At 46.9% G+C, this 23,458-nt stretch overlaps 2 protein-coding genes across 2 annotated transcripts in view; both read right to left on the reverse strand.

Annotated features, from left to right (window-relative positions):
* Positions 1-2,403: 2,403 nt before the first annotated feature.
* On the reverse strand, positions 2,404-7,145 carry ITPRIPL2 (ITPRIP like 2). The gene is made up of 3 exons (XM_007950591.1): positions 7,020-7,145; positions 4,660-4,734; positions 2,404-4,365 (listed from the first exon to the last, which is right to left on the reverse strand). The coding sequence occupies exons 1-3, from the start codon at positions 7,143-7,145 to the stop codon at positions 2,404-2,406; spliced, it is 2,163 nt and encodes a 720-aa protein (XP_007948782.1).
* A 1,109-nt stretch (positions 7,146-8,254) lies between these two features.
* Positions 8,255-23,458, reverse strand: part of COQ7 (coenzyme Q7, hydroxylase) — a 90,062-nt gene continuing 74,858 nt past the window's right edge. The window contains exon 4 of the mRNA XM_007950592.2: positions 8,255-8,275. Coding sequence (XP_007948783.1) covers positions 8,255-8,275 — 21 coding nt within the window. The remainder of the gene's footprint in view (positions 8,276-23,458) is intronic.

Raw genomic sequence — 23,458 nt, forward strand, 5'->3', positions numbered from 1 at the left:
ATAGAGTAGAACTGCCCCACAGGGTTTCCAAGGCTGTAATCTTTATAGAAGCAGACTGCCTCATCTCTCTCCCATGGAGATGCTGGGTTTAAACCACCAACTTTTGGTTAGCAGCCTAATGCTTTAACCATCATGACACCAGAGGTCCTTCATATATATGTATGTTTGAATACATATATATTTATGTGCATATATATATACATATAATCTACTCTTGGTATTTATTTTTAAAAGTAATTTAAAGAACACTGTGCATTTGGTATCTTTGCAGGAAGTTGGCAGACTGATCCATTTGCTAAATGTAGTACCTTATGACCTAACTAACCTCAAACACTAGGTGTGACTTTGTGGTATCAAGGGAAACCATCCCAACAGCCTTAAAGAGAGAGCATTACATTCGCTGCTGTTTCTCTTACAGTCCAAGGCTTCAAAGGATGTAAGAAATCTATGTAGCTCTGATGAGAATTCCCTATAAACCATTTATCCACAATGATTTCCTGCAGTGGCCAAGTGGATCCCCTAAAGAAAAAGGGTTTCAAGAGTTCCCTCAAAATAGCTCAGAAATTAAACAATGGTCCCAGTCAACAGCTACTTCAGCCTTCCAAGTTTTCCCTTTAAGAGTCTAAAGCAGTAAGTGATTCTGTTTTTTTTTTTTAAATTCCAAAGCCTAACACTGGGGCTCGCTTCTTTTCCAGTCAAGCAGGGGGATGATAAAAAGAAAATCAAACTTGTTGCCATTCAGTTGATTCTGACTCATGGCGACACCATGTGTTACAGAGTAGAGCTGCTCTGTAAGGTTTTTATAGCAGTTTGTCAGACTCTTCTTCTCCGGTGCTGCTGGCTGGGCTCGAACCTGCAATCTTTAGGTTAGCAGCCAACTGCAAATTGCTTCTGCTACCGGGGCTCCTAAGGGGATGGTGAACCATTCTAAACTGAAACTGACTTCTAATACTGATTGCTGAGAATGGAGGGCTATTAGAAATTTTGGGGAATAGGAAAGATTTCAGAAAGGCCTCCTGCAGGCTGCAAAATAGACCCAGCCTGGTGATATTTACGCCCAAAGAGAACAAAGAGCAGATGCTTTCAAGGTCTGTCTCCCTCACCAGATTTCTCCTCTGCTCTTCAAACAGGGAGCCCAAGATGCTACCTATGCATGAAATGCTTTGCCAGGCTGGTGCAGAACCAACAGCTATTCAAAACTGGCCAAGTCCACATTTGCTGCTTGGGCATTGGGAGAAGGAAACTTGCAATCACTATCCATCACTAAATATTCACTGAGAGCACTGACTGCTTGCTAGGCACTTGCAACAGGCATTTCCTCTTCATTATCTCATTAAACCAGAAAGAAATCTCCCTGCAAAAAAAAGTTTCCACCTCCAGCCAGCAACAAGCCCTAGTGAGATACCATAAAGGCAAAAAGGTAAATACATCTTTCTCAAGACCCAACATGTTTTAAACTCTCACCAGTGCCGCCTTATACATGTATTTTGTTGCTACTTTGCATTGTGCCAGGATCCCAGTTTAGATGCTCAATAAACTCATGCTGACTGACTGGCACAAACTCCTGGCTTGTGCCCTGGAAGGATGTTAAGCAAGCCCGCTGGCTACTGTTCAACACTGCTCATTTCCTAATCATAAATATAATGGGCCTCCCTTTCAGATGCAATGCTTGGCACTAACTAGTCATTGCTGCAGATAGAAGGAATTCATCAAAATAAAGTGCGATTTGCTCTGGAAGTTTCTCTAAGCAACTTCTGGGTGCCTCTCACCACGTGTGACTTAATTCTTCACAACCCTGTCAAACACCTGTGAGTGCACCCTTTGCAAAATACATTAATATTAATTTGAATAGTGGAAACTAAGATCTCAGAACATCAGCCCCTGGAAGAGAACGTCAATTCCATTTGTGAATTAAGATTCAGACTTTGTTTTTTAAATAAAGACAAGGGGGAACAACCAAGTACCTAGCAAGTAGCTATGTCAAAAACATTAGCTTCTTTTCAATTTTGGGACAAAAGAGTGCTGTCTCCAGAACCTACAGAAAGAATTTCCGCCTGCAGCTAACTACTGCTTCCTCTGCGGACTTCTCTAAAAGCTGTGCCCTTCTACAGAATCACTGCACACAACATCTGTACCAACGCTCTCAGCGCCTGCAGTGGACTGGGTTTCCATAGCTTTCCCAGGGCACCCAGGTGAGCATGAACACGCGTATCTAGACTGGCTGTGGAGCCAGGGGGTGGCATTCAAGTTCCCAAAGCTTGTGGGATCCTCCAAATTTGCCAGCACCTTCTGCAGCTCCTCTTCCTCAGGTTAAACCTGCTTTACTGCCCTCCTCCACCCCACGCCGCAGGACAAGCTTTAGGAGCACTTTGTGGGGGCAGGAGGGGAGGACGCTGTCAGAGTTTAGGGTTCATCTTCAAGGAATCCCTGCGTGCGCTGACTCCGGGGTGGGGGGCACCTGGCAAGGTAGCGAGGACTCCCGTAGGCCCGGAGAAGCTGAGGCAGCCTTCGCCACGTGGACAGCAATCGCGCTGCGGCGAGTTCCCGCGCGCGCTGGTCGAAAGCCTCCAGGAGGTCGATTGGGGCGGCTTCCCGTAGCACCTTGGGCAGAGGGCCCACCTCGGCGGCCGGCCCGTCAGGACCCAGGACGCAGTGGAAGAGCGTACGGCGTCGCAGCAGGCACTCCTTAAGAAACTGCACCACCTCGTCCAAGCGCTCGCTCAGGTGCCCCTCATCCCAGACTTGCGCCAGTGCCCCCTCGCGCAATAGCACTGCCAGCAGTGCAGTCTTGAGCACATATGAGGACAAGAGACGCTCCCACTGCGTGGCAGCCGTCGGGTCCAGCCCGCGGGCGCCCAGGTCTCGAATGGCCTTAAGCAACTGCAGGCTCTTGAGGTAGCAGGCACCTGGGGGGGCCCATTCCTGCAGCCAGGTCAGCAGCTTCTGCTCCTGGCGCGCTGTGTTCACGCCCCAAAGTGCCTCTGCGCGCAGGCCTCCCGGAAGCTCCGACAAGAGCCCAGCAGGCGAGGGTGAAGGCGGTGGCGCCACGAGGAACACGCTGTCTCCCACATGGACGGCGGGGATGAGACGCACCGCCATGGAAAGGCGGCAGCAGCCGTAGTCAGTGCGGCAGGGCAGGATGTGCAGGGTGGGCGGCTGCTCTAGACCGCCCGGGGTCAGGCTGACCCGACAGCGCCCCTCCAGACTGTAGCGCACAGTGGCCAGAGAGCGCTGCAGGTGCGACTGAAACCAACGCAGCACCAGCGTGGCGGAGAGGTGACGCCGCCCGCGCACGTCCACGCAGAAGCTGTCCGTGAAAGGTTTGCAGTCCCGGAGCCAGTGACCAGAGGGGGCCCCTGATGGCGAGGGCGGCGCCTTCAGGGCGCACAAGAAGCAGCTGCGGAAAGCCGGGGCCAGCGCAGGCTCCGAGCCTAGGCTCTGTGGCTCCAGCGCCACCAACGGCGGAAGGCGCAGCGGCACCAGCACGTCGAAGCCGTCCGGCCGGCGGATTTTATGCTGCTCGTAGGCGCTGCCCACTTGGATGAAGTCTCCGCGGAAGGCCAAGGCCAGGGCCCCCCCAGGGATGGGGCCTGGACACGTCCTGGCACGGCCAGCCCTCACCAGTTCGCCCACGATCCGGCTAACGTGCGCCTTGCTGTGGCCCAGCACGTGCGGCGATAGGCGCACTTCGTGCTCGTAGTAACTCTCCAGCAAGATCTCCAGGCCCGGCTCTCCGATGGGCCTCGGGGACGAGGCGGGGCGGCTCCCCAGGCGCGGGGCCCCGGGCAGGAGGCGCTGACGGACAGCGTGGCGGCAGCGCAGGAGGACGTAGCCGAGGAGCAGCAGGATGGCTGCCTTGAGTAGTGGGAAGCCGCAGTCTGGGCCGTCTGGGGGCTCAGCCCGGGCGCTCCCACTTCCGCGCAGGACATGATAGAGGCACACGAGGGCGGTGCACAGGCCGGTCACCAGGGGCCAAAAGACGCGCAGATTCAAGGTGTAGTGCACCGACCTGCTGGGCGCCCGGGGCAGCGGCTGCCGAGCAGCCCAGGGCGCGAGCCCCGGCGGCGCCCCCTGCCCAGCTTGCGCGCAGCGCCCGGGCGCCCCCGCTGGTCCCGGCTCCTTCACCTCGGCGGCGATCTCCGCCTTGCTGGGTTCGGGGAAGTCGCTCTCCGCTTCGCAGCGCCCCGGGAAGCCGCTCTCCAGCTCGGCCTCAGCTCCCAACTGAAGTTTTCCTTCCAGCTGCGGCCCGCCCTGCACTCTTGGGCTCGGGGCCGCGCCCTGCGCCGCCTGCGCACTGCGTCTGTCCCGGCGGCCCTCCCCGCCCGACGCCGTGGCGCGTTGTCCTCGGCCAGCTTCTGGCACGGCCTAGCTCGCCGCCTACCCTGGGCGCCTTGCCTGGCACAGCGGACCCTGGACTCTCTGCCGCTTTCCTCCGCGCTCGTTCCCGTTATCTGGCTCTGGGAGTTTCGTCTTCCTAAGGGAGGCAAGGCCGCGCCAGCTAGCCGGGAGGAAATGCCGAAGTCTGGAGCGGAGCGTGGAGCCGGCGGGCGGGGTCGGCCCCCTCCCGGGCCTCCGCCTTAAAGCGACGCGAGTCGGCGGGAGGGACTTCGGGATGCGTTTGGCACTGGCCTCTCGCAGGCCACCCCCATCCTTCCTCACCGAAGGCAGACCCGGGAATGTCACGGTTCCGGGGCGGAGGCCTCGTCCACGGGGGTTGTGCGACATGAAGTTATACTGGGAAGTTGAAAAGGAGGAGAAAATGTTCCCATCCAGGCTGCCCTGCGGTGTGCTCTGTTCAAGCCAGTATTTTTATTGAGCACCTACAATGTGGCAGGCAGCAGGCTAGGTGCTGGGAAAATTGCAAAGCTGACACAGACAAGGCTTCCGCCGTTCTGTGGAGCTTATGGGTTGGTTAAAAAGAGAGAGAGAGAGAGAGAGAGAGAGAAATAAAAAGAGAGAGAAATAAAGAGAGAACGGGTCAGATATGGAGAAATGCCCTGAAAGAAACAAGACTGTGCTGTGACGCAGACCAATTCTGAGAGGATGGCTGCTTCCCATTCAGTAGGGGGAGGCCTCGCGAAAGGTGACATTTGTCTGAGACCTGAAAGAGGAGGGGCCAGCTTGAGGAACAATAATAACAGTTCCTACCAGCACTAGGAGCTCTGGTAGCATAGTGGCTAAAGCACTTGACTGCTAACCAGAAGGCTGGCGGTTCAAACCCACCAGCCACTCCTCGGAAGGAAGGTTGGGCAATCCTACTTCCGTAGTGATACTGCCTCGGAAACCCAAGGAGGGGTTGCTATGGAAGGGTCGCTAGGAGTTGGATCCAAGTTGATGGCAGTGAGTGACCAGCACTACTCTAACCACTTTGTGCAAATAGACTCATTTACTCACTTTAACCCCACAAAATTCTCCCATTTTTCAGATGAGGAAACTGGGGCACAGGCCTAAGATCAGCCTTGGCAGAGCTGAGCTTTGAACCCAGCATCTGCCTCTCTGGGAGCAACCAGGGGGTAGGACTTCTGGGAAAGGGGACCATGAGAATGTCCCTTCAGTATCTGCAGGGAATTTCTCTGGGCCCTTCTTCAAGGCCTGCACTGGGCTCTGAGACCCAGGAAGCCTGTTTTTGTTTCTTTCTTAACAGGTAGGGACCACTCTATGAAACTATCTGGATTGATTTACAGGCCACAGATCTGCTCTGGAAGAAGTGCAGCCGGAATGCTCCTTGGAAACAAGAATGGCCAGACTTTGTCTCACCTACTTTGTTCATGTTGTCAGAAGGGACCATTTCCTGGAGAAGGATATCATGGTTGGTAAAGTGGAGGGTCAAGGAGAAAGGGGAAGGGGCTCAATGAGATGGATTGTTGGGCTCAAGATAGCAAGGATTGTGAGGATGGCGCACGACCAGCCAGTGTTTTGTTCTGTTGTACGTTGTGAGTTGGAGCTGACTTGATGGCACCTAACAACAACAACAATTGCCCGTTTCCTGTCTGCACTGTCACTGCAGGAACGAAAAAACAAACCAAACCAAACACACTGTTGTTGAGTCAGATCCAACTCATAGCAACCCCTCTTTGGGTTTCCGAAGCAGTATCACTATGGCAGTAGATTGCCCAACCTTCCTTCCAAGGAGTGGCTGGTGGGTTTGAACCGCCAGGCTTCTGGTTAGCAGTCAAGTGCCTTAGGCACTATGCCATCAGAGCTGAAGGAAAGCAAGGGTCAATGCATGAAAAAATGTCAAACCCAGCTGCCATCTGGGAGCCAGGACTCAGAGAATGGCTCCTGGATTAAGCTCCAGAATTACTCCCAGGAAATTCTGCATTGAGCTTGTTAGAGCTAAACAGATTTGGTTTCAGATCCTATCTCCACTGCTATTAGCTGTGAAACCATAGTCTATTCATTAGGATGGTTGGGGTTCCAAGTGTCAGAAACATAGCTCAAACTCATTTAAGCAAGACATTTATTATATCATAACTGAGAAGTCCATGAGGATCCAACTTCAGGTATAGTTGGATCTAGGTGCTCATATGGTAAGGATTTGTTCGCCTCCACTCTTCAGGTCTGCTTTCCTCTTGCTGTCTAGTAGCATCACTACTAACATCCTGGCTCCAGAGGGCATAAGCATCACCTTCAGCACAAAGTCGATTCCTATGAGATAGAGGTCAGACATACCTCCACTCTCCTGCTTTTTCCCCATTTCTGACACCAGTGTCCTCAGCCTTCCCTGCACTCCCTCCCCCCGCAATACACACACACTCTATTCCTGTTCTGGGGTTCAATAATTTGCTACAACTGCCATGCACAACTCAGACTGTACTCTCAATTATGTGGTTAATTTTGGAAGTAACAGGCTACGGCTTAGGAGACAGGATACAGTTCTTCCATCAGAACAGCTTCCAACTAAGACAGCTCTCAACTTCTTGGCCGTGCCTGTTGCCAGGCCTTCTCTTGGGCTCTGCTCAGGCAAGTGTTACAGCTGTTTAGTTCTCTGAGAAGCACCCAGAGGCCCCACAGCACACCAGCAAGCCTCCTTTGCTCGAAGATGCCCAGCTCTCTCGCTCCACGGGTCGGCAAGCCCACTGCAGCCGCCTCTCGCTGGTCTCCTGCCGCTTGTACTGCCTGCCACCGCCTTGCACCATATCCATTGTTATAGCTCTTGACCCATATCACAGCTCTTCTAGGAGGTTCTAGTGCAGGAACCCTGAGTCCAAGGACACACTCATCTCAAGGCTCTTGTTGATGGTAGTGAGGGCCCCTTCAAGGTCTGTGGATTAGCGCTTACATAATGCTACGCCTTGTCAATTTCAAGGCATGGTCCTCCCACCAGGACCATGAACTAACCAATCCCCTCAATATTTGCAAAGCAGTTGACCAATTCCTGCAGGTCACTTAATCTTACTGGATGGTTTTACACAATCCTTGCAAATCTGTCCCAGAAGTGCAGCCAGAATGCTCCTTAGAAGCAAGAATGGCCAGCCGTCTTCTCACCTATTTGTTCATGTCAGAAAGGACCAGTCCTTGGAAAAGGATATCACTCTTGGTAAAGGAGAGGGTCAGCGAAAAAGGGGAAGACCCTCAATGAGACGGACCGACACAGTGGCTGCAATGATGGGCTCAAGCACAGCAAGGATTGTGGGGATGGCGTAGGACTGGGCGGTGCTTGGTTCTGTTGTAGGTAGGTTTGCTGTGAGTCGGAGCCAACTCAGTGGCACCTAACAACAACAACAACAACTTGCAAGACTGTGGCCCAGCACATCATCTTGGCAGAACTACAAATCCAGGGCCAGAAAGGCCATATCTAGGAGAAACCCACTGCCCCTCAGAGCAGACCATCTCCACACGGTGCCCTGCTGTTTTAGTCTCACATTATCCTCAGTGCAAAATTGACCTTTGCTTTTCTGACAGCTGCAGCAGATAAGATAGCCCTGAGTCTTGTGTTCAGAGTGCCCAAGAGAGATGCACTGATGAGCCTGGCCTGGGTGGGTACTCAACCCTGGAGCCAGGAGGTGGGGTCATCACACGAACCATGGACTTTTTATGTTGAGGGGAAGGGAGAATGTTCCAAGGAAAGTCACAGTGATATGGTTAGAAAAAGGAGAGTGGCAGTGTTTTAGCATGTGGACACAACAGGTGGCCACCACATTTGCAGAAGCCTCCTAACCTCACTTTGCTTCAGTTTCCCCATCTATAATATGAAGGTGATTGAAACAGGGTGATTTATCCTCAACCAGACAAATGAGGGCAATACACTAGATCACGGGTCAGCAAACATTTTCTGTAAAGGGCCAGAGAATAAATACTTCAGGCCTGATGGGCCGTACAGTCTCTGTCAGAGCAATTCAGCTGTGGCATTATGGCCCCAAAGCAGTCACAAAACCCAAAGAACCCAACCCGCTGTTATGGCATCAATTTCGACTCATAGAGGCTGCAAATCTTTATGGAAGCAGATTGCCACGTCGGCTGGTGAGTTCGAACTGCCGACCTTTCAGTCAGCAGCCAAGTGCTTAACCACTGCACCACCAGGGTTCCTAAGGCAGCCACAGACAATATATAACGAGTAGGCAGGGCTATGATCCAATTAAAATTTAGTTATGGACACTGAAATTTGAATTTCTTACCATTTTCACATCATGAAACATTCTTTTGATTCTTTTTCAGTCCTTTAAATATGTATAAACCATTCCTAGCTTGCGGTTTGTACAAAGACAGGTGCCAGATTTTGCCTGCCAGCCATAGTTTCCCAACCCCTGACCGAGAGCATGGAGAAGCTGCAACATGGAAGGAACTCGGGTCCCCAACACTGTCCAGCTGTCAGATCAGCCTGGCCCCCCTACCCAGACTTGTTAGCTGCTGTCAAGTTGACCCCCAACTCATGATGACCCCATGCACGATGGAATGAAATTCTGCCTGGTCCTGCACCAACCCCATGATTGGCTGGGGATTGGACTGTTGTGACCCACAGGGATTTCATTGGTTGATTTTCTGAAGCAGATCTCCCAGTTTCTTCCTGGTCTGTCTTAGTCTGGAAGCTCTGCTGAAACCTGTTCAGCATCATAACACACAGCCTCCGCTGGCAGGCAAGTGGTGGCTGCAGGTGAGGTACATTAACTTCTGTTTTGCTTAAGCCAAAGTAATAGATAATAAGCAGAACACTGGGGAGGTTAAATGAGATCATTAGCACAGGACCTGGCATGTAAGCTGCATCAATATCTGCCATTAGCAAACCCTACTGATTTTTCCTGCCTCATCTCTCACCTGCCCTGCCAGAACCACCTGCTATCTGGTCTCCCTACCTCATTGTTTCTACTTCACATGGCAGTCATGATGATCTTTTAATGCCTAAAGCAGATCACCGTGTTTCTATGTTTAAAAGCCTCCTGCAGCTCGTTTGCTCAGTCAGAGTGGAGTCCAGAGTCCTCTCCATGGCCTGCAAGGCCCTCCTCGCCACCACTCTCTCCTCCTCGCCACCACTCTCTCCTCCTCACCCAGCCTTCCTGACCTCACTGTTGTTCAAACATGCAAACACACACCCGCCTTTCCACTTGCTGTTCTCATGCCTAATGCCCTTGTGTTAGACTGGGTTCTCTAGGGAAACAAAACCAGTAAAGCTTATATATGGAGACAAAGAAAATTTATCTTAGGAAAATGACTGACACTTATGGAAGCTGGCAAGTCCAAAGTTCTCGGATCAAACTCAAGCTGGAGGCTTTTCCCGACTCTTGAAACTGCAGGGGCTGAGGAGCTCAAGGTTGGCAGGCAGTATACTGGCTGTTGACTTGAACGAATGATGATTCCAAGATCTCCAGGCCGAATGGTGGATTGTTTGCTCACGGACAGTTGTAGGCAGCACAACAGAATCCCGATCCACAGATGTGGATGTCTGTAAATATACTGGAAGCAGGCCACGTCCCTAGGGAAACTCCCTTTCAACGGATTGGCTGCTCAAAACATATTCATCTGATCCCATCATGGAAATAACCACATCATAACTGCTTAAACCACACAGAATTGTGGTCCAGCCAAGTTGACACACAGCTCCAACTATCACAACCCTCTCCTCTGATACAATCGTGACTCACTCATGTCTCTGCTCAAACGTTACCTTATCACAGAGGCCTTCCTGAAACAGCAGCCATATCACTCTCTGTCCCCACACCCCACTTTGTCTTTTTTTGCCTCTCAACAAATGATGTGTGTGTTTGTTGTCTGTATCCGTCTCCCCTGGAGTGTACACTCCATGAAAACAGATTGGGGCTGTTTTCCTGGTTGCCATGGTAACCACCACCACCACTACCCCATTGCCATCCAGGTGATTCCTACTCATGGTGACTCGTGGTGTCACAGGGTGGATGCTCCCTAGGGATGTCCTGGCTGGAATCTTTATGGAAGCAGATCACCAGGCCTTTCTTCCAAAGTGCTGCTGGGTGGGTCTGAACGATCAACCTTTAGGTTAGTCATGTTGTTACTTGCCATTGAGTCTGTCTGACTCCTGGTGACCCCACATGTTCAGAGCAGAGCTGCTCCACAGTGTTTTCAGGGCTATGACCTTTTGGAAGTAGACTGCCAGCCTGTGTGTCTTGAAGGCACCTCTAGTTGAGCCAGCAGCTGAGCGCTTAACCCTTTGCACCACCCAGGAACTCCTTTTCAGGTTAGTACCTGGGTGCAAACCATTTACACCACCCAGTGACCTTTCGCCATAGTACCCCCTGCCACTGAGTCCATTCTGACTCCTAGCAACCTCCACTGGGGTTCCAAGGCTGTAAATCTTTACAGGAGTGGATTGCCTCATCTTCCTCCCACAGAGCAACTGGTGGTTTTGAACTGCTGGCTTTCTGGTTAGCAGCCATGTACCTTACCCACTATGCCACCAGAGCTTCTTTTTGCCATAGTCAAAAAAAAAAAAAAAAACCAACCCACTGCTATTGAGTCGATTCTGACTCATAGTGACCCCCATTGGGTTTTCCAAGGCAGTAAATCTTTACCGAAGTAGATTGCCCAGTCTTCCTTCCATGGAATGGCTAGTGGGTTTGAACTGCCAACCTTCTGGTTAGTAGTCAAATGCCTTAGGTACTGTGCCACCAGAGCTCCCCCCACCTTTTTTTTTTTTTTGCTGTAGTCATGTTTGGTAAATACTTGCTGAGTAAATGATATATTACTTTTCTTACTGTTTTTCTTGCCTGAGATCGGTTTCCATAGCTCATTTCCTGCAAAGAACTCAACATAGAAGCCTCAGACCTTTACATGTGGAAAATCTACTGCAAGGTGTGTGTCAGAACAAATAAAAATTCAATTATTCATTAATTTACTGTCCACATCTATGGGTGGATTCAGAAAATCACCACAGTTTCTCAGCTTTTTGAAAATGATTAAAACCTTTAATGTTTAATATTTGACGAAAGTCACTCCTGTTATTTTCCTACAGCTTGGCAAATAGACACACACACGCACACACACATCCCTCCTGAATGCTTTTGATAGCCCTGAGGCATGCCCTATGGAGGAAGAATGGAAACACCAAGGAGAGGAAAAAAGACCAAGGAGGTGACTCATTTTGCACGGGAGGAGCAAGGAAGCCTCACGAGGTGGTGAATATGGTCAACCTTTGAAGGGCAGAAAATGACAGATGTTTGACTTACATTGCCTGTGTCCTGGCTGCAGTCCTTCCCTCACAGTAGCTCCTGGCAAACTCAGAACAAGCCCAGTGAGGTAGGTGCTGTTATAAATGCCATTTCACATATAGGGAACAGAGAGGTTAAGTAACTTTTTCAGAGCCACACAGCTAGTAAGTCTGACTCCAGAGCTGGGCTCTTAACCTCTGTGTGTCACTGCTTTCTGCATCGCAAAGGGTTTGATAGGAGAGAAACAGAGCATTCTGGGAAGGCAAGTGAATGTATTTCTGTACTGATCTCCCTAACCAGGTGATGAGGTTGCTGAAAGCAGGGACTGTGCCGTATTCATCTTGATAGCTCCAGCACCTGGAGGTTTGCTGAATAAATAAATTAATGGGATTCTGACGAACAGAAATTCAGGGAGGCCATTTCAGGAGTTCAGGTGGCGTAGTGCCTAAGGCATTTGACAACTAACCAGAAGGCTGGCAGTTCAAGCCCACCAGCCACTCCACATGATGGAAGACTGGGCAATCTACTTCCGTAGAGATTTACTGTCTCAGAAACCCAAAGTGGGGGTCACTATGAGTCAGAATTGACTCGATGGCAGTGAGTTTCATGTTTTTTGGTTTTTAAAGCTTCAGGTAATGGAAACAAGATGTGCAATGTGCAGAGTGGAGTCCAGAGTCCTTTCCATGGCCTGCAAGGCCCTCCTTGTCACCACTCTCTCCTCCTCACCCAGCCTTCCTGACGTCACTGTTGTTCGAACACGCAAACACACACCCGCCTTTCTACTTGCTGTTCTCATGCCTAATGCCCTTGTGACAGTGGGGGAACCGGAAAAGGGTCCTGTTGTGCAGAAGTCTGAGGTTTGTGAATGTACTCCAAAAAAAAAAAAAATCAAATTCACTGCCATCAAGTTGATTCTGACTCATAGTGACTCCCCTTCTGGGTTTCTAAGGCAGTAAATCTTTACAGAAGTAGATGCCCAGTCTTCCTTCCGTGGAATGGCTGGTGGGTTTGAACTGCCAACCTTCTGGTTAGCAGTCAAATGCCTTAGGCACTGTGCCACCAGATGTGTATCATGGCTCAATTTGCTAATATCTGTCTTAGTTCCCTAATGCTGCTGTAATGAAAAATAGCACCAGTGGGTGGCTTTAAAGAATAGAAATTCATTTCCTTGCAGTTCTGGAGGCTGGAAGTCTGACTCATGGTGCTGGTTCTAGGGGAAGGTCTTGCTTCGACTCTTTCAACTGCTAGTAGCTGCCAGCAACCCTCTGGTGTTCCTGGGCTTTTGGATTCATCTCCTTCTGCTTTCACGTGGTGTCTCCCCCTGCATACCTGTCTATTCTACTCATGATAAGACACCATTCAGAAGGAAGGAGGTTTAGGACCCACCCACTCTGAAATGACCTCATTAATATGAAAAAAGAAAAGCCCTATCTCAAAATAGAGTTTTACTGACCGGTAGGCCTTTGTTTTGGTCCTTTAGTGCTGCTCTAACAGAAAATATCACAAGTGGATGGCTTTAACAAACAGGGATTTATTCTTTTACAATTTAGAAGGCTAGAAGTCTGAGTTTAAAGAGCCAGCTTTAGAGGCTGGAGGCCCCACCTTGGCCTTCAGCTCTGCTTCTTACTCCTGGCCCACTGGAGCTGGAGGCATCTCTTAAGTTAGACAGCTGCTGCCTGCTGAGGCTGACAAACCCAAGGTCAACAAGTAAAATGGCACAGTCTCAAAATTATCAAGTAACAGCAGACCACTAGTTCAAGTCCATTAACAGTCCCAAGATCAGCAGACAACATGGCAGGTCATTGAGATGAAGACTTGGCCAAATGCAGGATCAGACACACCACAAGCTCCAGAGACCTTTCTCAGTGCTGCTTCTTACATACTAGAAGCAGACCAGCTTCCTAAGGCAGCTACTCAGCTGCTCCAGTAGATTCCACCATGGAGTTGATTACCAGTCTCATCATGGGGAGTAACTACATCCAGCTGCCCAGCCACTCGACCAGGCCCAGCCAAGTTGACATACAACTTTAACTACCACAGATTTCAACATAACTTTTGGGGGACATAATTCAATCAATAACATCATTCAGTCCAGTTATCTTCCAGCAAGTCTTCCTCTGCAGCCCAGGTGTATAGATCCAAGTGAATCTGTACAGCGAATTATTTAATATGGTCCTTCTAGCCATAGTCTTTGTAACTCCCACCAAATGACTACGTTGGTTTTGTGTTGCTGTTATGTGCCATTGAGTCAGACCGACTCATAGAAACCCCTCCTTGGGTTTCCGAGGCAGTATCTCTACGGAAGTAGATTGCCCAGTCTTCCTTCCAAGGAGTGGCTGGTGGGTTTGAACTGCCAGCCTTCTGGTTAGCAGTCAAGTGCCTTAGGTACTACACTACCAGATTTTAGAGTAAGGAAAACTTTTGCAAAAATCTCCCAGCAGAACTTTTTCCAACTCTTATGGCTTAGAACTGCATCATGTCCACACCCAAACAAATCATTGGCAGGGGAAATGGAGTTGCCCTGATTGGCTTATATGAACGAGAATCTGGAGTCTCTGGGTAGTGCAAATGGTTAAGCACATGACTACCAGCTGAAAGGCTGGCACCCAAAAATGCCTAAGAAATCAGCGATAGCAATCTACAGCCCATGGAGAAGATCTACTACACACACACAGAGTCTTCACAAGTCAGAATTTACATGACTGCAACTAACAACATCAATGAGATGGACATCTGAGCTAGGGGTGCAGTCACCTTGGCTTAAGAGTTGATACTTGGTATGGCGATTCCTCAAAAAGTTGGAAATAGAAATACCATTTGATCCAGCAATCACATTACTAGGTATAGATACCCTAAAGATGTGAGAGCCAGGGCACAAATAGATATATGCACACCCACGTTCATCGCAGCACTATTAACAACAGCCGAGAGATGGAAACAACCTAAGTGCCCATCAGCAGAGGAATGGATAACCAAACCATGGTACATAAACACAATGGAATACTATGCAATCTAAAGAATAATGTAGAATCCATGAAACACCTCATAACATGGATGAACTTGGAGGACATTACATTGAGTGAAATAAGTCAATCACAGAGGAAAAACATTTTATTAGTCTACTATTGTAAAAAGTCAAGGAAAGGTGTACATATGGAAGGAACTAACTTTGTTAGTTACCAGGGATGGGAGGGGAGGGGAGAGAAAATTTCTAGATAGGTTGTTGTTGTTAGGTGCCGTCAAGTTGTCTCCAACTCACAGCGACCCCGTGTACAACGGAACGAAACACTGCCCAGTCCCGTGTCAGCCTCATGATCCTTGCTATATATACCTGAGCCCATCGTAGTAGCCACTGTGTCAGTCCATCTTGTTGAGGGCATTCCTCTTTCTCATTGACCCTACGCTTTACCAAGCATGACATTTTTCTCCAGGGAATGGTCCCTTCTGACAACATGACAAAAGTAGGTGAGACGAAGTCTGGCCATTCTCACTTCCAAGGAGCATTATGGCTGTACTTCTTCCAGGACAGATTTGTTAATTCTTTTAGTGGTCCATGGTACTTTCAGTATTCTTTGCCAACACCACAACTCAAAAGCATCAACTCTTCTTCAGACTTCCTTATTCATTGTCCAGCTCTCACATGCATATGAGGCAATTGAAAGTACCATGGCTTGGGTTAGGTGCACCTTAGTCTTCAAGGAGATGTCTTTGCTCTTCAGCACTTGAAAGAGGTCGGTTGCAGCAGATTTGCCCAGTGCAACATGCTGTCTGATGTCCTGACTGCTGCTTGCATTGGTGATGATTATAGAACCAAGTAAGATGAAGTCTTTGACAGCTTCAATATTTTCTCCATTTATCATGATGCTGCTTATTGGTCTAGTTGTGAGGATTTTTGTTTTCTTTATACTGAGGTGTAATCCACACTGTAGACTGTAGTCTTCAATCTTCATCAGTAAGTGCTTCAAGTCATCCTCACTTTCAGCAAGCAAAGTTGTGTTGTCTGTGTATTCACAGGTTGTTAATGAGCCTTCCTCCGATCCTGATGCCATGTTCTTCTTCTCAGATTACTTGCTCAGCATGCAGATTGAATAAGTATGGTGAAAGGATACAACCCTGATGCACTCCCTTCTTGATTTTAAACCACGTAGTATCCCCTTGTTCTGTTAAAATGACAGCCTCCTGGTCTATGTACAGGTTCCTCATGAGCACAATTAAGTGTTCTGGAATTCCCATCCTTCTCAATATTATCCACAATTTGTTATGGTCCACACAATGTAATGTTTTTGCATAGTCAATAAAACATAAGTAAACATCTTTCTGGTATTCTTTGCTTTCAGCCAAGATCCATCTGATAATCAGCAATAATATCCCTCGTTCCACATCCTCTTCTGAATTCTGCTTGCATTTCTGGAAGTTCTCTGTCAATATACTACTGCAACCATTTTCAAATTATCTTCCGTAAGATTTTACTTGCATGTGATATTAATGATATTGTTTGATAATTTCCACTTTCTGTGGGATCACCTTTCTTTGTAATGGGTACAAATATGGATCTCTTCCAGTCAGCTGGCCAGGTAGCTGTCTTCTGAATCTCTTGGCATAGCTGAGTGAGTGCCTCCAGAACAGCATCTGTTTGTTGAAACATCTCAATGGGTATGCCATCAATTCCTGGAGCCTTGTTTTTCACCAATTCCTTCACTGCAGCTTTGACTTTGACTTCTTCCTTCAATACCATTGGTTCTTGATCATATGCCACCTCCTGAAATGGGTGAACATCGACCAATTCTTTTTGGTACAGTGACTCTGTGTTTTCCATCCTTCTTCTTTTGATGTTTCCTGCCCATAGAATCTTTCAATATTGCAACTCAAGGCTTAAATTTTTTCTTCACTTCTTTCAGCTTGAGAATGCTGAGCATGTTCTTCCCTTTTGGTTTTCTAAGCCCAAGTCTTTTCACATTTCATTATAATTATTTACTTTGTCTTCTTGAGCTGCTTTTTGAAATCTTCTGTTCAGCTCTTTTATCTTGTCATTTCTAGATAGGTAAGAGACATGTATTGATTTTGCTGAAGTGAAAGGCAATATACCAAAGCAAGAGACCAACACAATAACACTAATGAAAAAGAAGACACAGAGTGGTACACAAGGGGTACAGACAACAAAGATAAACATGTTTACATACACAAAACTGTATTGTCAGTAATAACAAGCATTAATCTACAGGATAAATGATTAGGCATGTCTAGGCAAAAGGGAATATACCCATGACCATATATAAGTTTGGCAGATGATATTTCTACATGTGTATTTATATGTGCTGTAAGAATGTCCATATATATAATGGGGCAAGTCATGATAACTTTGTACCCACAGCCAAACACCCTGAGGGAATGAATTACTGGGCCCATGGGCTCAGGACCATGGTCATGGGGGATATCAAGCTCAATTGACAGACATAACATATTACACAAAAAAGCATTGTTCTACATCATACTTTGGTGAGTAGCAGCTGGGGTCTTAAAAGCTTGACAATGGCCATCTAAGATGGAAGAATTGGTCTCTCTTCATCTGGAGCAAAGAAGAATGAGGAAAATCAAAGATGCATGGAAATGATTAGTCCAAGGGACTAGTGGACCATGTAAACCTCAGCCTATATGACCATGAGACCAGAAGAACTACATGGTGCCCAGCTACCATTGTCAATCACTTGGAAAGGGATCAGTGCAGGAGATCCTGGATGGAGTGGGAGAACAATGTGAAACAAAACTCAAAATCATAAAAAAGACCGGGCACATTGGTCTGATAGAGCCTGGTGAAACCCCTGAGATTATGGCCCCTAGTCACTCTCAGGTCTGGAACTGAACTCACCCCTGTGGCTTACAACTAAACAACAGACAGGCATATAAGGGTATAAGGTGAACAATATATCAGGAAAGTACACTTCTTATATCAATCAACCATGGAGATCAGAAGGGCAGTATTTGTACAGGGAGATAGCTCAGAGGGCAGGAATGCATAGGAAAGGACACAGGGAAAAGGTAACCATAGGGAAGAAGAGGGAAGAGAACTATATTATGGGGATTACAATAAATGTCCTGAAACAAAATGTGTATGAACTGTTGAATGGAAAATGAATTGCTCTATAAACTTTCACCCAAATGGCAATTAAAAAAAATTGAAAAAAAAAAAAAAAAAAGAGTTGATACTTGGATACATTTGGAGTTCTTTTAATAAGGAAGAAAGGGGACTGGTGGGTAGATTATTAATTAGGATATACATTCTGCGGCTGTTACAGAAACCTAAAATTACAGTAGCTGAAATAAAAATAGCAGTTTAATTCTCCCTCATAAAACAGTTATAGTGTCAGGAACTCAGGCTCCTTACACCTCATTGTTCTACCACCCCTAGATGCTGACTGGCTATTGTACAAGAAGACCCACCACCTCACCTGCATGCTATCCCATACCCAAACCAAACTCACTGCTGTCGAGTTGGATCCAACTCATAGTGACCCTTCCTTGGGTTTTTGAGGCAGTATCACTATGGAAGTAGATTGCCTAACCTTCCTTCTGAGGAGTGGCTGGTGGGTTTGAACCTCCAGCCTTCTGGTTAGCAGTCAAATGCCTTAGGCACTATGCCACCAGAGCTCCCTGAGAGCTAAAATATGACCTTGAGCGCATCACACCTGAATTTAGAGAACATCTGAAGAACAGATTTGATGCAAAGGATTCCAATGGCTGAAGACATGACAAGTAGTGGGATGGCATCAAGGATGTCATACATGAAGAAAGAAAAAGATCATTAAAAAGAAAGAAAAGACTAAAATGGATGTCATAGGAAACTTTGAAATTTGCTAGCCTATGGGAAAGAAAAGGGGCAAAAGAAGAAGGAAAGGGCATGACATGGAATTGCACTTCCCCTTATCCCACTGGCCAAAACTTACTTAGTCACATGGTCACATGCAGTAGCAACGGAGGCTGGGAAATGTAGTCATTATCCTAGATACTATTGTGTTCTACTAAAAACAGGAGTTTTGTCACTATGGAAAAGAAAGAATAAATATTATGAGACAATCATCAATCTTTGCCATATTAGGCAATCAAAAATATTGGCTCGGTGGAACATGGTTGGGTCAGTCCTATTCCAATTGCAATAAATTATTTGTGTGATGACTAATTAAAGTTTTAAATTTGTACTATTGTATATTTTTTGAGAGCAAGGACTATGTTTGTCATCCAAAACCAAAAAACCAAACTCATCGCCGTCAAGTAGATTCCAACTGATTCTGACTCATGGCAACCCTTCCTTGGGTTTCCGAGGTGGTATCTTTACCGGAGTGGATTGCCCAGTCTTCCTTCGGAGGAGTGGCTGGTGGGTTGATGTCTGTCATAGAGGTGCTCAATTACTAATCATTGAATGAGTGACTGAATCAAAGAATGAATGAATCTTAGCTCAGAAGTCTGGCAAAGTTGTCCTGTATTAATAAAAGGGCCTCTGGGAGGTACAAATGGTTAAGCACTCAGCTACTCACTGAAAGGTTATTGGTTCAAATCCATCCAGAGGTGCCTTGGAAAAACGCCTGGTGATCTACTTCTGAAAAACCAGCCACTGGAAACCCTACGGAGCACAGTTCTACTCTTAAACACAAGGGGTCACCATGAGTTGGAATCCACTGGATGCTCTTCCCTGATCTACACTTTAGAGGCCACTGATTCTATAAGTGTCATGAATAATGAAACCAACATCAGTCAAAAGAAAGCTTTGGTCTGACAGAGATGAAGAGCCAAGAGAGAGCTAATGAGTCTGTAATGCAATTCAGTGCCAGTAAAATGGTGTGATATTAAATTCCAGCCATGAGATTTACACTACATATAAACCCAACACAATTAGAGTAAGAACCCGATCCCACACCTGCTCCACATCTCCTAGTTTGAGTCATTTTATTGGGGCAGACTTCCCACTGCTATTGTCTGGTGATGTCATGGTGAGAATTTTGACAGTCATTAAATTTCGCTGGAGGGCCAGAAGGACCAAAAAGACTGAGAACGAGTGGGTCATAAAAATCACAGAGCCCGGAATGCTATTGTTTGTGAAGCTAGTGTCTGGTAACCTTGTCTCCTGCCAGCAGAGGGGTAACGAATGTTTACTATGCACTTGACACGGTTTAACTCCTTCAGCCCTCACAACAGGGCTTCCAACCAGTTCATTCCAGTTCCACCCCATGATGAAAATTTGCATTTTCACCCTAGATACACTGAATCAGAATCTACATTTTAACAAGATCCTCAAGTGATTCTTAGAGATCCTTAGGTGATTTTATGTATACGTGAGAATCACCTGGGGATTTTATTAAAATGTGTATTTTTTGAATTGTGATTTGGGTGACAGTTTACAGACCACATTCATTTTCCACACAGCAGTTCATGCACTTTTTGTTTCATGACATTGACTGCAATCCCCACAATGTAACAGCTCTCTTCCCACTTCCTCCCTGCGCTTACCTTTGCCCTGTCTTTTTTTCCAGAATGCAGACTCCGATTCAGTACATCTGGGATGGAAATGTAAACTCTCAGCAGGGGTTCAGACCAGCATGAACTGTTCAAAGCCCTGCTCACAGCCCAGGACAGTCCTAAGAGGGAGGGTCTATCTTAGTGCCCATGTCGCAGAAGGGGAAAATGGGGCAGAGCAGTGTTCTGGATTGAATTGTTTTCTCCAAAAATCTGTGTTGTGAATCCTAACTCCAATACCTGTGGATGTAATCCCATTTGGGAATAGGGTTTTCTTTATTATGTTAATGAGGCCAGATCAATAATGCTGCTGCTGGGGTACCTTTGAGTTCCTCTTACTCACAGTGACCCCATGTGATGCAGTAGAACTGCCCCATAGGGTTTCCAAAGCGTCATCTTTATGGGAGCATATAGTCAGGTATGCTTTCTCCGGCAGAGCCGCTGAGTGAGTGTCAACTGCCAGCCTTTTGGTTAGCAGCTGAGTGCCTAACTGTTGCGCCACAAGGGCTTCTTCAGTGTGTAGGGTGTGTCTTAGACCAATCACTTTGAGACCTAAGAAGAGCAGCTTAGGCCCAGAAGTAAGCAAGCATGGTTGGGGGAAGACATGACCTGCCACATGGAGAATGCCAAAAAAATGAAGTTGAAAAGAGGCAAGGGCCTTCCCTCAGAGCCCACAGAGAAAGCAAGCCTTCCACCTGAGCCAGTGCCCTGAATTCAAGCTTCTAGCCTCCCATGAGAAAATACGTTTCTGTTTGTTAAGCCCCCATCTGTGGTATTTCTGTTACAGTAGCCCTAGGAAACTAAGGCAGGCAGGGTACATACTTTGCCCAAGGTCATACAGCCAGAAAGTGGCAGCGCCAGGAGTCTACCCCAAGCCTCCCACGCCAACACCCTTAATGCCTCCCACACACTGCCTCAATTCAGTGGTTTCCAAACACCTGGGTTTGTCTGACGGTGTTTTCTACAGTCTTGGGCAAAAAGAACAAAATAAGACATATGAAGTCAGTTTTTCAAAGTTCAATTTACAGCAGAGTCTCATCGGGCAGGAATATTTCAAAGTCAGCCCATAGAAAAAGAAAATTCTATTTAGTTCAAATTACTCTTGATAGATCACCCTAGGGTTTTGGGTTACACAGCTACATTTGTCTAAATTGACTAAATGGTCAATTTAGGATTTGTGCATTTTGCTGATCTGAATTTTATCTAAAAAAATCATACTGAATTCTAGTGAGTAATATGCATGCTGAAGTGTTTAGGGGTGAAGGTGCTGACCTCTGCAATGGTCTTTGAAATGCATTAAAACATAAGACGGCCTGATGGATGGAGAGAAGATGGTGTCTTAGTTCCCTCGTGCTGCTATAACACAAGTACCACAAGTCGGTGGTTTTAAAGAACAGAATTTTTTTTCTGTCACAATTCTGGAGGTTCCAAGTCCAAATCAGAGTCTTGGCTGTGGTGATTCCTTCCTTGTTGGTAGCTCCAGATGTCCCTTGGTCCCTTGGCTTGTAGACAATTCTCCTTTGGCTTCTGTCTTTCCCTGTGTGCATGTGTCTGTGTCTAATCTATAACTCAGAAGTGACTAAGTGCAGGGTGCACTCGCACTGACATGGTGTCATTAATGTAACAAAGAGAACTCTATTTCTAAGCAGGATCACAGCCACAGTTACTGTTTGCCAATGAGTTGATTCTGATTCATAGTGGCCTCATAATGACAGAGTAGAACTACCCCTCAGGGTGTCCTAGGCTGTAATCTTTATGGAGGAGCTCTGGTGGCATAGTAGTTAAAGCATCTGGCTGCTAACCAAGAGGTTGGCAGTTCAAACCCACCAGTCACTCTGTGGGAGAACGATGAGGCACACTGCTTCCCAAAAGATTTCCAGCCTTGGAAATTCTATGGGGGCAGTTCTCTGCTCTGTTGGGTCACTGTAAGTTGGAATCAAGTCAGTGGCAGTGGTCTTTGTTTGGGTTTGGAATCTTTATAGGAGCAGATTGCCAGGTCTTTCTTGTGTGGAGTTGCTGGTGGGTTCTTACTGCCAACGTTTCTGTTAGCAGCTGAACAATTAACCGCTGTGCCCCAGGATCAGGATTCCAACACGTATTTTGAGGGGAAACACACAATCCTTAGCAGATGGAAAAATGCACAGATATGTGATAAAACAAGTTTAGTAAAATGTTAATGGTAGAATGTAGGGTGCTCACTGTATAATTCTTTCAACTTCTCAGTACATGTGAAATTTTTAAAAAATATAACGTTAGGAGAAAAAATATACACTTAAAGATCTCTTAGAAAGTTGCCAAGCTGGAAACTTACATCCAATCTCTCACTGACCAGCCCAGCCAGGTTTTTTTCTCCAGTGTTGCAATCAAAGAGTCATTGATTGAGCACCTGATGAAGCAGTTGGTTTGAGTTTAGGGTCAGGCTGTGTGAATGGCATGGCCTTCTGGGCACACAGCATGGCAAGATGCTCACAGCGTAAGATGTGGAGACCGAACCACCAAGCTCATCAAGTGGCGTGTGAGCGAGCTTGTCCACACTATTTGAAGAGTTCTCTCCCTATCCCAAAGCATTTTTATTTATGTAGCTGAATTCCAGCAACTTTGATTTGCAGATGGTTCCTATATATTGCTGTTGATGTCAGTTGCTATCCAGTTTCTGCCTACTCATGGCGACCTTATGTATAACAGAATGAAACATCGCCTGGTCTTGTGCCGTCTTCAGGATCTTTGATACATTTGAAGCAACTGCGTCAATCCATTCCCTTCATCTCCATTGGCCCTCTATTTTACCAAACATCATGTCCATTTCTAGTGATGGATCTCTCCTGATGATGTATCCAAAGTAAGGGAAGTCTTGCCATCCTCTATTTTAACAAGCACTCTGGCTGTATTTCTTCCAAGATTGAATTGTTCATTCTTCTGGTAGCCTAGGGTATACATTCAATATTATTCACCAACATCACAATTCAAGTACATCAATTCAGTTTCAATAGAGTTATTGTAAAAATGCCTCCTTCAAGGAAATGGAATGTTGTAGTTAATTGCCTCCATGAACAACTGCCTCCTTTACCATGAGACCAAAAAAACTGGATGGTGCCTGGGTACCATTACTGAACATTTTGACCGAAGATTCTATAGTAGAATCAACCCTGTTCAAAAGTGGGGAAATACAGAAAGGGATTTCAAATTCTCATGAACTGTAGACTTTTTGGAACCATGGAGGCTGGGTGAAAACCCTGAAACAATTGCCCTAAGATATTGTTTAAACCTTAAACTACAAATGCCCCCTGAAGTCTTTTTAAAACCAAACAACAGTTTAGCTTAACTAGTAAAAAAAA

The sequence above is a fragment of the Orycteropus afer genome, unplaced genomic scaffold (assembly GCF_000298275.1).
Source record: "Orycteropus afer afer isolate SDZICR_OR568_19922 unplaced genomic scaffold, OryAfe1.0 scaffold00281, whole genome shotgun sequence".
Lineage (NCBI taxonomy): Eukaryota > Metazoa > Chordata > Mammalia > Tubulidentata > Orycteropodidae > Orycteropus > Orycteropus afer.

Excerpts from the sequence above, each read along its gene's own strand:
- ITPRIPL2 (XM_007950591.1), bottom strand. The coding sequence starts at position 7,145 with ATGGATATGGTGCAAGGCGGTGGCAGGCAGTACAAGCGGCAGGAGACC. Across the intron at positions 4,735-7,019 it reads CGAGCAAAGGAGGCTTGCTG|TATAACTTCATGTCGCACAA; the intron begins GTGTGCTGTGGG and ends TCAACTTCCCAG. Across the intron at positions 4,366-4,659 it reads CATTCCCGGGTCTGCCTTCG|GCCGTGCCAGAAGCTGGCCG; the intron begins GTGAGGAAGGAT and ends GCGGCGAGCTAG.